The sequence below is a fragment of the Hordeum vulgare genome, chromosome 5H (genome assembly GCF_904849725.1).
Source record: "Hordeum vulgare subsp. vulgare chromosome 5H, MorexV3_pseudomolecules_assembly, whole genome shotgun sequence".
Lineage (NCBI taxonomy): Eukaryota > Viridiplantae > Streptophyta > Magnoliopsida > Poales > Poaceae > Hordeum > Hordeum vulgare.
The window spans coordinates 568,297,855-568,311,140 of NC_058522.1; the positions used below are offsets into that span (position 1 = coordinate 568,297,855).

Consider the following 13,286-nt stretch of genomic DNA (forward strand, 5'->3'; position numbering starts at 1 on the left):
ATAATGCTAACTTGAAACAATATTTGTCATGCTCTGACATCAAACTATATAATATCCTGGATAGAAAGCTTCACATTAATAAGAAAATCAGAAATAATTTGTCACCCATGGTGGTAGCTACACACACACCAAATTTGTATCTCCAATTATTTTGGTAAATTATTTTGTACTATGAAAAATAATTCTATAATGAAAATACATGACTTTGGACCAGTCGAGCAAGCAAACAAGCAAGTATGCCAAAAAAGCAAGCAAAAAGACCGAGAAAAGTGAGAAGCGTCATTTCTACACAACCAAAAGTCACTTGTGTCAAAAAGGTAAATAAAAAAAAGAAAGTTAAGTTGGAAAATGTCATTTCTATACAACAAACATGCACCTGTTCCAATGCCATGGAAACCCGACACTACATATATTTAAAAAGACACTTATGCTAGAGGGTGTGTAGCTACCATCAAGCATAGGAAATCGCCTCTCATAAGAAAATAATGATCCTTTATAAATTGAGACATTGTAGCCATCCGATCTTCGTAACCTGTTATCTTAGATGGCTGCCGCGTTCGCTTGGCTTCTCCTCATGCATGGTCGCCTCTGACGTGTTCTTATGGATGGTCGAGCGGGTGTCCGCCTGGGCCTAACTTCTGCTCATGCCGCCACACCCACAATTCGCTTGTAATTATCCCAGTCATCAGGCGTCCATCGGGCTCGCAAGGTATCTCGCATTTGAATCTATCCTGATGCATGTATCTATACAACCAAGAGGTTTGACTGCAAGGTATCTCGCTTAGCTTCTGCTCATGCCGCCACGGCCGCAATTCATTCATAATTATCGCTAGTCGATCAAGCATTCATCGGTTCAAACGAAATCTTGGAGTTCAATCGGCTTGATATACATGCATCTATCCAAGGCTTTGGAATGATGGACTTGCCTTGCTGTTCCTGTTTATGCCACTGGAGCCGTCCCCGTAAAGTTGATCATGTCCTATTTTTGTCTCTGCATGCTCCGAGTGACAGGTTTGCAACTTGATCATGTCCTATTTTGTCTCTGCATGATGCATATGTATAATATTAATATGGTACTCCATACACCAAAATCATTCTTACACAAAGCGCACTCATCCTGGTGTATGCACGCATGCATGCATCCTATCTGCATGTATGCATCTTCTCTCTCAGTTTTCATATCTCATCAAAATCTTTTGTTACGTGTACCATATATAAATGATGGAGTATTTGTTATTATATGAAGTTGCTTACGATCCCAGTACAAAAACTAGCACAACTATTCAACTAACGACAACACAAAAACAAAGCACATTCCACTAAGATAAATTAAAATTTTAAAAAGTAGTTTCCATGATATTTACAAGTACAGTTTTATGCGATGCATATATTTTTACTTTCAGCATCGTATTAAGGCAGAGAAAAGGCAATGAAACATATTTTAGAAAAATAAAATATTTAAAAGTCTATGTAGTTATCACTTATTAACAATTTCTGAGCCTATGCATAAATAGATAAAAAAATATGGAAATACTTTTCAATAAATATTTAGCATGAATAATAAAATTGTAAGAACAGAAATAATAATGTTGGCATGCTGATTGTAGTACAGTAGTGGTGATACGTGGAAAAGAATAATAATGAGAAAGCAATAAGTATGTGGGTGGTCATGGAAAATGTTTGCCCAAATTCACTTAGTCTACCTTTACTATGATTGCCAGACATATAAAGTTATAATATATATATTTTATAATTGAGTTACCATGTTTAAAAATAAGATGTTGTAGAAAAACTTGCAGTCATGTTTCTCTAACCTTATTTATTGATGTATGAATATTTACTTGAAAAATTCCAAAAGATAGTACTATAGTTGAATTTATGTAGGTAAGATAAGAATTTCAATGCAATAATTTGAAGATTGACCATGTCTCAACTAACAGTCCCTATTTTACAATGGAGGGAAAAATTACATATTTCAGGACATCGAACCACATGAGAGAAACAAAGATATACGAAAAGTTCCTTTTTACTGTTTACCTCACTTACCAGTTAAACAGAATAATTATTGTTATTCCATGCACGGGAGATTGTCTGGCAGGCAGGTCTCAGTCTCACGCGGCTCAAGGTGAGGCACTAGGTTGAAAATGCAACGTGAGAATTGGACAAGACAAAGTTGGATCTACGAGCATCACGGAAGGACGAAAAACTAGCTGACTGGCTTTATTTCCATGAACTTTATAAACATAAAAATACGTTTTTGTGTGTTTGGTAGGTGTGTCATCTTGATGCAGAAGTTGGAACTTCGAAAAAGGTGTTCCTTCTCAAAAGGACAACATTTAGAAAATTCAATGTTTGGTTAAAGCGCCTCAGACCTACCGGAAGTGAAAACTCATAATTACGGGATTCTTAGCTATTCACCTACTGGAGGATACTACGACTCAAGCCCTTTATATATCTTTCCTAAGCAACAGAGAAATAGCATGTTCCTTATCCGATCGTCTTTGTGCACTATTTTTTGAATTTTTTATCCAAATTTGTGGTTTTGAATTTGATGGCGTGGGCATGAGACGCACCGGGAATTATCCACGGATCCTCAAGATTACATCATGCACGCTGTCGCACTGATTCGCTCCATGATTTCATCCATGATGAGCTGGATCGGAGGTTCTTCTTCCTTCAAGTGCCCCACACTCCTGCTCCATTCAGTCAGAAAGCCCAAGTATCATGCCATCTATTGAAATAAGTGGCGTGATATTTTCTTGCCTTGCATGAATAGGATGGTTGTTCCCACAGGTTGGTTTGACCAGATGAGGATCAAGAGAAGAGGAGGACATAAAAGGCAGGTAGCGTGTTCGCTCGATGGTTCACGAGAAGCGATAGCGATGAGCATATCTCAGTTGTTATTCCAACGTGATGAGAGGGCAGGGGGAACACTGGTTTGAAGTCACTGAAACGGGTTCATGGAGAACAGACTTCTCTGGTCGTTCAAATGTTGTCCTATGCGATGTGCTGATCTTTTTTGTGTGTGTCAAAACATCACAAGTCACATGCACCGGCAGGCCCTGCTTTTTTCGTCTACAGAGCATCCCCACTCCCTCTCACGCCCCGATCTCTCCCGGCAAAATTGACAAAAATGACCCCTGGGGCGAAAGAACTCACGGATTGACCCCGCGGGGGAAATAATTTACCGCCCTGACCCTTTTGTGTGACGCCCGACACCTAGGCGCCACACTGTACTGTGTGACGCCTAGGTGTTCGGCGCCACACCCCCGACCACGTGGCAGGGAGGGGGCCACCCCCCAGGCAGTGTGACGCCTAAGCCTCAGGCGTCACACATTGTAATGTGTGGCGCCTGACCCTTAGGCGCCACACATGGACTTATACAGCCACGGCCCAGCCCCCTCCCCACCCCCTCCCTCATTCAAACAGAAACTGCCACTGCGGCGGCGGCTGGCTCTCATCCCCTCCCTAATCCCTTCCCCCATCTCCTTCAGATCTGAGGATTTCTTCCTTGGATTGATTCCCCAAGGTAATTGTCACGCCCAAGATGCGACCCTATCCTCAATTTGGCACGGGGGCCTCGTCGGGGATAGAAGCGCATCTCGTCGTGTCGCAAGAATGGATATCGTTACAAGTACATGTACTGAAAAGGAGAGATATATAAAAGAGTTGGCTTACACTCGCCACAAGCTACATCAGAGTCACATCAGTACATTACATAATCATCAAAAGTAAGAGCAGGGTCCGACTACGGACGAAAACAAACGACAAAAGAAGAACGACGTCCATCCTTGCTATCCCAGGCTGCCGGCCTGGAACCCATCCTAGATCGATGAAGAAGAAGAAGAAGAAGAAGCTACTCCAAATGAACAATCAACGCGCTCGCGTCGGGTAACCTTTACCTGTACCTGCAACTGGTGTTGTAGTAATCTGTGAGCCACAGGAGACTCAGCAATCTCATTTCCAAAGGTATCAAGACTAGCAAAGCTTAATGGGTGAGGTATGGTTAAGTGGTGAGGTTGCAGCAGCGACTAAGCATATATTTGGTGGCTACCTTACGAATACAAGAAACAAGAGGGGGAAGATCTACGCATAACGGACGTCACTACAGATGATCAAAAGAATGATCCTGAACACCTCCCTACGTCAGACATAACCCCACCGTGTCCTCGATCGGAGAAGGAACTCACGAACGAGACAGTCACGGTTACGCACAGAGTTGGCATGTTTTTATTAAGTTAACTTCAAGTTATCTAGAACCAGTGTTAAACAAAGCTTCCACGTTGCCACATAACCGCGGGCACGGCTTTCCGAAAGATTTAACCCTGCAGGGGTGCTCCAACTAGTCCATCACAAATTACCACAAGCCGCATAGAAATCCTCGATCACGAAGCTCGCGATCTCGTCGGATTCCCTAGTGGAAAACCTCAACTCTGAGATTACCCAAAGCATCACCGGAATCCCGATGCACAAGATATCTCGTCAAAGGTAAAACTAATCCAGCAAGGCCGCCCGACGTGTCGACGATCCCGATAGGAGTCGCGTACCTCGTTCTCAGGACACGACGGATGAGCGATGGTTACCACGCCAAACGCCGAGTTGCCCCGGGTAGCGTTAATAAGCTGCTCTGTTTTGGACCAACACTCATGAGGAGCACTGGCCCGGGGGTTGATTAAATTATCCTCGGGGCCCGGGAAGTCCCTATGCAATTTTATTAGGTGTTTAGGCAAATGTAGTACCAATGTTGGGCCTTGCCAGACCAGCTTTAATCCAAAACGAATTATCAAGGGGGTCCCCATAACAACCCCGATCGTGTTAGGAGCGCTCGTTTATGGAACATAACACCGGTAGCCGAAACTAAGGGGGCAAAGGTGGAACAAAACACCAGGCTAGAAAGGCCGAGCCTTCCACCTTTTACCAAGTATATAGGTGCATTAAAATAAATAGCATTTAATATGGTGATATGACAAGGGACCCATGTTTCACATGGAAGCACCTGCACCTGCAACTAGCAACGCTAACACCAGGGTTAAGCAAGCAGTAACATAGCCAATCAGTGGTTTGCTAGGTCGAACAGGTTGGTGGTAATCATGGCATTGTTGAGAGACTGAATTTAACAGGTGGTAGGCAACGAGACATAAACGATAGAAGCGGTAAACTAGCATGGCAATGATAGTAATGGTATCTGGGGAAATGATCATCTTGCCTGAGATCCCGCTTGGAAGAAGAACAACTCCGTGACGTAGACGAACCGACGTAGTCGAACGGGCCCTCAGATCCGACACGCTTGCGAAACTCTATCGAGACGAAGCAAACCGGAAACACAAATCATCACACGATATTCACCACACGATGCAAGACACATATGATGCATGAACGGTCTAATGCAAGGCATGACAATCACAACAATCAAACACTACACATTAAGTGAAGTTCAATATGCAACGAGTTGCATATTGACGAAACTCCACGTTAGTTATTTAGTTCTATCCCGATTAGTTACTCGGCCATATTAAAGTTGTCAAACATGCAAGAGGTGGAGCGGAAATTAAACTACCTATCTAGACACTTTAAATGAGGTCGGAAACGACATATAGCATCTCCGAGACGACCTCACATGTTGATTTACAATTCTATCCAGATCTGAATTAATGCATTTAATTGGTTGTTAAACAGCAAAACAAATAGGTTCACGTGATTCTACGCGTCATGGCAAGCAATCTACACATAAGGAACATCTCCAACGGAGCTACGGATCAAAAGTTACAAGCACCGCAAGATATGATGGCATGAATGCAAAATGTATGCAACGGCGGCTACGAGCACATCAACACAAACAACCAGCAAGAGGAAATGAATCTACACAAGATTCTAAGCAAGTCTCATGTAGGACACGATCAAAACGGAGCTACGGTTCGAAAACTACGAGCAAAACAAGAAATGACTGCAATCTGCCAAAATCAGCCACATAGCATATTCTACGCCCCACAACTACGGATACACAACTCCGATAAGCTCAAGCAAGGCATGGCAAGGAAGAGGGCAAGACGCACTACTACAAACAACTAACAACAACTAACATGGCGGCACGGAACACTGGATAACGAAGACACAACATGGCATCTCAGACACTACTCCGGACTTAGTGAAAATTACACCTCGTGAAAGTGCAGTTTTCAGCCAGAAGCTATATTGACAGCAGCAAAAACCCAAGCTACAGGACTCCAAACGGCATGAAACTTAACAGCATGCTAGATAAACATAAGGGGAACAACTAACTCCATTGAACCAACCTCAAAAGAGCTACAGATCACAAGATGCAAGCAAGACAAGACAGCAACAAAATAATAACAGATTCCAGACTTAGAAATATTTCAGCTCCTCTGAAATAGTACTATTCAAGCAACTCGAGGGCAGTCAAACAACACCTATACATGCATTTCTATTGCAACCAAAAATACCAGGGACTACACAAAACATCCAAGATCAAATCACTAGTTGACAACTAATTCAAACGAGGCCCGGAATAAAACCTACGGGTTAAACAAAAGGGCTTTACGTCAAAATATCTCGCGAACTAACTTCCTCAAAAGCTAAAACTAATTGCACAGAAAAATCCCTGGGATTTTTCTACCCCGCAAACATATATAATAAGTGAGGTTTGCAACACAAAATATAGTCACACAATAATGCGAGATAATACCTCTAAACGGGAAAATAAACTACCGGCAAAACCCTACACGGAAAAATACGAGTGGCGGCTCTAAAATACGTAGAAGTATGGTCCCTAAAACATGGACATTAAATCTATGGCATACGGGCAATCCGGATACGCACGAAAATTAACTACGGAATGGATCCTAGTGAAACAGCACGTAAAACGAGGCATTAGGCACTCTAAACAGCGTTAAATAAATATGCATGTTGGATAAACGTGTTCTACTCGCGGAGCTACCCCAAAACGATATATAACACGTCCCGAACCGGCTTACGGTTTAAAAGTTACGGGGGTTTAAATATCGTCTAATTTTCCTGAGAATACTAAATCGCCAGGTAATAAAAAAAAACCTCTCGGGCTGAATCTGAAGCTAAATGGGCCTACAGTGCATGGGCGTTACAAAACCAAATCTCGCTCAGGCGCACGTTAGAGGTGTCAGGGGGTTTGCTCACCTTGGGCCGAATCAGACCGGCCTGGAGGAGTGGACCGAGGAAACTGCAGGCCTGGCTCGGGCGCTGGGCCGAGGCGAGGCGGGACCGCGCCGGCTGCCGGGAAGCTGGGCCAGCGGGGCCCATGCGCGGGTCAACGGCGCGGCTCTGGGACGAGCGGGCGCAACGCCCCGTCGTGCTGCTCCCGACCGGGAGCAAACTGGCGGCGGCGGGAGGATGGAGCGGGCTGCGGGGACCCGAGGGGCGGCGGGACCGGCCGGATCTGGCCGGACCTCGCCGGATCCGGCCGCCGGCGGGGCGAGGCAGCAAAGGCGGCGGCGCTGGCGGGACAGGGCCACAAAGTTCGGCCGCAGGGAAGCTCCTGCGGTGATGCGGCGCTCCGGCGGCTAGGGAGCTCCGGCGACGCGGCTGGCCGACTGAGGAAGGGCTGGGCCGACTCCTCCGGCAGGGCAGCGCAGACCTCCGGCAGGGGCGGCGCTCGGGGCAGGGAGAGAGGAGCTCGGGCGCAGGGAGATCCATGGGGCTCGGCTAGGGTTTGCCACGGGCCCGATGGGCTTCGGCGGGCTTGACCCGGGCTCGGGCGGGCCCGGCGGCTGGAGGTGGGAGACAGGGGAGAGAGAGTGGCTAGGGTTTGGTGGGGTGGTGCGGAAAACGAGGAGGGATTAGGGGGAGGCTGTCCCAAAATAATAGGAGGGTCTATTTATAGACAAATGGGGGGCTCGGTTAACCGGAATCGCGCCCCGGATCCAACCGCGGGGTCGGATTCGGACGATTCCGAACGCGGGAACGGGTACGCGGCCGTGTAGAGGGGTTTACCGGAGACGAGGGGGGAAAACGGGCGGCGCGGCACGGTTTTAAAAACATCGACAAACGTCCGACGATATACCGAATACGGTGCCGCTACGGGCGACCGTTCGGGTACCAGACGGTCTCCGATCGCGACGAAATTCGACGGGCGGCCTCGCTATAACTAATCACAACCGCACGCCAAGTTTCACCTCGATCAGAGAGAGTTTATAAACGCACATTAAAACAGGGTTTCGACGATGCCGCGGGCGTGTGCGTGTGCGGTTGGACTCAGAACGGACGACGACGAGAACCGGCAACTCCTAACGAATGCAAGTTTTGAAAACTGGCGGCAACGGAGATGCCGATGCAATGCAGATGATGCGCATGATGCGATGATGATGCGGCAACTGAAAATACCCACACGACAAAAACGGAAAGAAAAGGGGAAGCTTCTGGAACGTCGGTCTCGGGCTGTCACAGTAATGTCCTCCCCCATCCCTTCCCTTTCCCATCCTTCTATCCAATTTTATTATGTTTTGGTTGAGTAGATTGATTTTAGTAGATTGATTTGAGTAGGTTCTTAGGATTTGACTAGTTAGGATTTGGTTGAGTATATGAGTAGTTAGTAGTTAGTAGTAGTAGTAGTTAGTAGTAGTAGTAGTTCGTAGTAGTAGTAGGTATAGGAATTGCATTAGGTTTTGGTTTTGGTTGAGTATATGAATAGTGAGTAGTAGTAGTAGTTAGTAGTAGTACTTAGTATTAGTAGTAGTTAGTAGTAGTGGTAGGTATAGGAATTGTATTAGGTTTTGACTAGTTAGGATATGAGTTAGGATTTGACTAGTTAGTATATGAGTTAGGATTTGGTGAGTATATGACTAGTTAGTAGTTAGTAGTAGTAGGTATAGGAATTGCATTAGGTTTTGGTTTGTAGTTAGTATTAGTAGTAGTTCATATGAGTATATGAGTCTTATTTGAATATGAGTATATGAGTAATTTTTTGTGATTTGTAGGATGGTGTGGCTTCTGAATGATGTTTATGACGTTGAACACCGGGCCTATTTCATGTCGGAGAAGAAGATGGTAAGTAGAAAATGATTAGTAGATTAGTAATTTTTTGAAAATGCAATAAGCACTTGATATCTTCTTCTCCTATATGTTTGCAGGAGCTTACGCCCTTGAAGATCCGATCTCATGGGGCATCCTCTGTAATGCATTACGATGAGCGGTACACCCCGTACATCGAGATGACGGGACTCCTTCCATTCGTGCAGCTTGTGAGTCGATCAACTCCCAATCTGAACGCTGCGGCAGTCACAGCACTCATTGATCGTTGGAGGCCGGAGACACATAGTTTTCACCTCCGGACCGGAGAGATGACGGTTACTCTTCAAGATGTTTCCATGATCACCGCTCTTCCGATCGAGGGGAAGCCACTATGTATGAGCACTGATTCTGAGGGATGGCGGCAACAAATGGAGGCTCTTATTGGTATGTCGCCGCAGGAGCCGGAGGTAGAAGATGGAGGGAAGAAAGATAGAGTCCCTGCCGGCGCCACTTTCACTTGGATTGCCGCCAACTTTGCTCATTGTCCTGAGGACGCAGATGACGAGGTGATCCAGAGGTATGCTCGCGTCTACATGTGGTACGTCATCTCTAGGACTATCTTTGTGGACGGCACAGGCAAGAATGCTCCATGGATGTGGCTGAAGGCGTTGACTGTTTTCGACAACAAGTTCAGCTGGGGCTCGGCCGCACTGGCTTACTTGTATCGGCAGGTAATAAATTGTTAGTATTAAGTACTCTCTGTTATCTTTTTCTGCTAAACTGATGCATGTTTGTTGTTACTTGTAGTTGGACGATGCTTGTCGCAGGACGACAAAGGACGGTGGAGTTGGTGGTTGTATGCTCCTACTTTCTGTATGGAGCTGGGAACGCCTACCTGTTGGACGCCCTAAAAGCTCACAGTGGAATACATGGAATGACCACGACAACCCTGTACGGCAACCTACATGGGCTTACAAGTGGGACTTGGTATTGGAGGTGGCAAGCGAAGTGAACCTATTGTATAAGCAATACACCAACGAGATGGATTCGCTTACCCCCGAGCAGGTAAGATGGTTTCAGAGTTGACTTCCAGCTTCTATGTTGTGAGTGAAATGAATTGTGGTATTCATCTTGTGTTGTAGGTTGAATGGGAGCCATATGGTGTCGGAACAAACTTTGGTGATGCACACACGTTCGAGCTGAATCCACTATGCGTGCAGGAAAGACATCTTTGGCTAATGCGTTGTCCCCTAATATGCAATTGGGCGGTTGAGTTTCATCTCCCGCATCGTGTGCTGCGTCAATTTGGTTACTTTCAGCCACACCCGTCGGAGTGAGTGGACACGGACACACAGCTTCACAGGTAACAAAAAATAATTAGTGATTAGTTTTGTTCTTAGTGTTGAGCGAGCTACTGATGTGTTTTGTTCAAAGCAGGTTGGATAGGAGGAGGCAGCGAAAAATCAAGGATTGGCAGAAGCATCATAAGAGCTATGTCCTTACGTTCAAGCAAAGTGTGCAGGCAACTTCGAGCATACAACGAACCCAGTACCGTCAGCATTGTGCTCTTGCGTTCAGCAACTACCTAAGATGGTTACAGGAGAGTACTCGTGTCGAGATTTGTCCGCCGGCTTACGAGGAGGACATATTGGAAGAACCCACTGAGTACGATGAACTTGCCCAAGGCGGTTACAGCAAGTTGATTCGCGAAGGGTACCAAACTTCCTTCGCCCCTGTCCTGAACTTTGTGGTAAGTGTGCTCCCCTATGTAAATTATGAATTCTAGTGGACCTATTCACTTGCACTTATTTGTTGTCATTGTCTTGTGATCATAGCGCAAAGAGGTCAAGAAACAAGCTGACGAGTCCGAAGATATTCTAGATAACACACCTGGAGGAAAAAAGGGAGAATCTGCACTTCGTCTATTCATAAAGGTGTTGTGTCATTATTATTATTTTGCCCACGAATGCAACATTATAGGTTACCTAATGTATGTCATTTATATTTGAATCTAACAGGAACAGGGCAAGAAGTTACGGCGCCTATCCAACATTTTAGGTTGCCGTGACCCTGAATATGTTTCACCTTCGAGATCCGGTTCATCCGAAAGAAATACTCTTGACGATTCAGCTTCTTCGGGCGCTCGTATGGATGATGGTGACATTACCTCGGCGGCTAATACCCAAAGAAATAATCAGGAGGATGATGTTGACACTCCTCAGGTATGACATAGCCATACAATTTGCACTTTCAACCTTCAGCCTTGAACCTTCAGATTTCAACTTTCAACCTTCATATGTATTAGGCTGCGGACGACATGACGTTGAAGGCTTTCCAACGCTCCGCTTACATGTTGAAGCCCAGGAAGGAATTTAAGCGCTACTCACCGGATGATTATGCGAAAGGAAAGAATCCGGTGGCCGGGGGCTCTCGTTTGTCAAGGATGAGAAGCATGGACGATGAGGTTGAGGATGACGATGACGATGAGTCGGATGACCCGGAGCAATTTGTGGTTGCGAGAAGGAAGAAGCTAGTATCCAAGAGGGGACGAGGCCCCAAGTGATTTGGAGTTGGTGTTGCACTTGTCGAGCTGAACTATTTACTTTAGTTGTGAACTATTTCGAGTTGTGAACCATTTAGTTGTTGTTGCACTTGTTGTGAACCATTTAGTTGTTGCCTATGATTGTTGCACTTGATGATTCCTTGTCTTTCACATATATGATTGCTGTCAAAATTGCTTTATTGCTGTTCAAATTGCTTTATTGCTGTCAAAAGATCTTTATTGCTGTCAAAAGATCTTTATTGCTGTCAAAAATGCTGTTTTGATGTCTAAATTAAGATTCCAGCAGGTTTTCACATGTGTGGCGCCTAAGCCTTAGGCGCCACACATGTGAGGTGTGGTGCCTTAGGCTTAGGCGCCACACATGTGAAATAGACTGGGGGAGGGGGTGGGGAGGGGGCTGGGCCGTGGCTGTACAAGTCCATGTGTGGCGCCTAAGAGTCAGGCGTCACACATCGAAAAACCTACTGGCATCGAAAGTGCACACTTTCTGTTACTCTATTTCCTCTATGTGTGGCGCCTAAGACTAAGGCGCCATACCACACATGTGTGGCGCCTAAGGCTTAGGCGCCACACACTCTGTCATGCCAAGAACTGCATAGCAATGGAGGAGGAGTTCAAATATACAACACATAGTAGTGCTGGAGGAGTTCAAATACATACGTTAAAACATACAACACAAAGCGCATAGTAGTGGTGGTGGAGTTCAAACATACATAGGTTCTTGAAGTAACATACGTCCAAAAGTGCATACATAGTGGAGTTTCATAGTAATAAAGCGCGGAACCAAACAAGGTTCAACAACACATAGATTACAAGCATCCGGCTCTATTGGGTCGAGCAAGGCCCCTTACCCTTCTTCTTCTTCCTCTCTTCTTCCTCTTCCTCTTCCCTTTTGCGCAGTTTTGAAGCCTCTTCCTTAACCCTCTCCGTGAAGCGTTGATGCTCCCGCTGTCTCTTTGCTGCGGCCTCTGCCAACATCTTCTTAAAGTTAGCTTCATATTCTTTTTTACGTTTCTCTAGCGTCTTCCTGTCATTCTCCTTTATCCTAGCCTCATATCGCTTATGCTCAAGGAACATTTGCCACTCCTCATCCATCTTTGCCTTATGCTCCTCATCCTTCTTCTTTCGCGCTTCCGCTGCATCCTCCTCTCTCAACTTCTTTGCAGCCCTCTCCATCAGCAGCTGCTCCTCACTGGCTGCATCCTTCTCCTCCCCCCACTCCGCTTTTGCCTTGTTCGGTTGAGAAGCGGCCATACCTACAAAACAGGCATCAAAGCTCATAGTTAGTAAAATAACACACAAAGGAGCATCAAAAACAACATGATAAAGATAAGTGAAATATGTGACATACGGAAATGGTCCTCGTAGGTATCCACGCATAACAATCCTAGTAAGACCACCACCTATCCCACCACTGCCTCTAGCAGCACCACCACCTATCCCACCCTTGCCTCTAGCACCACCACGACCTATCCCACCCCTGCCTCTAGCAGCACCCCTGGCTCTACCACCACCACTTCCTCTAGTACCACGTCCTCTAGTAAGCCCAAGTCGGCTAGGAACATGTTGAGTAGGAACTTGTTGGGTCGTGCTTGCTTGACCCGTCCCTTGTTGGCTCGTGCTTCCTTGACCCGTCCCTTGTTGGCTCGTGCTTCCTTAACCCGTCCCTTGTTGGCTTGAACTTGGTTGGCTAGGACTTGGTTGGCTTGACCTGGAATCATTG

The 13,286-nt window shown here is 45.9% G+C and overlaps 1 protein-coding gene across 1 annotated transcript; it reads right to left on the reverse strand.

Annotated features, from left to right (window-relative positions):
• Nucleotides 1–12,306: 12,306 nt before the first annotated feature.
• Nucleotides 12,307–12,817, reverse strand: LOC123399329 (vicilin-like seed storage protein At2g18540). Its single transcript, XM_045093744.1, has one exon. It carries the CDS (start codon nucleotides 12,815–12,817, stop codon nucleotides 12,389–12,391), a length of 429 nt encoding a protein of 142 aa, XP_044949679.1. The 3' UTR covers nucleotides 12,307–12,388.
• Nucleotides 12,818–13,286: the final 469 nt, after the last annotated feature.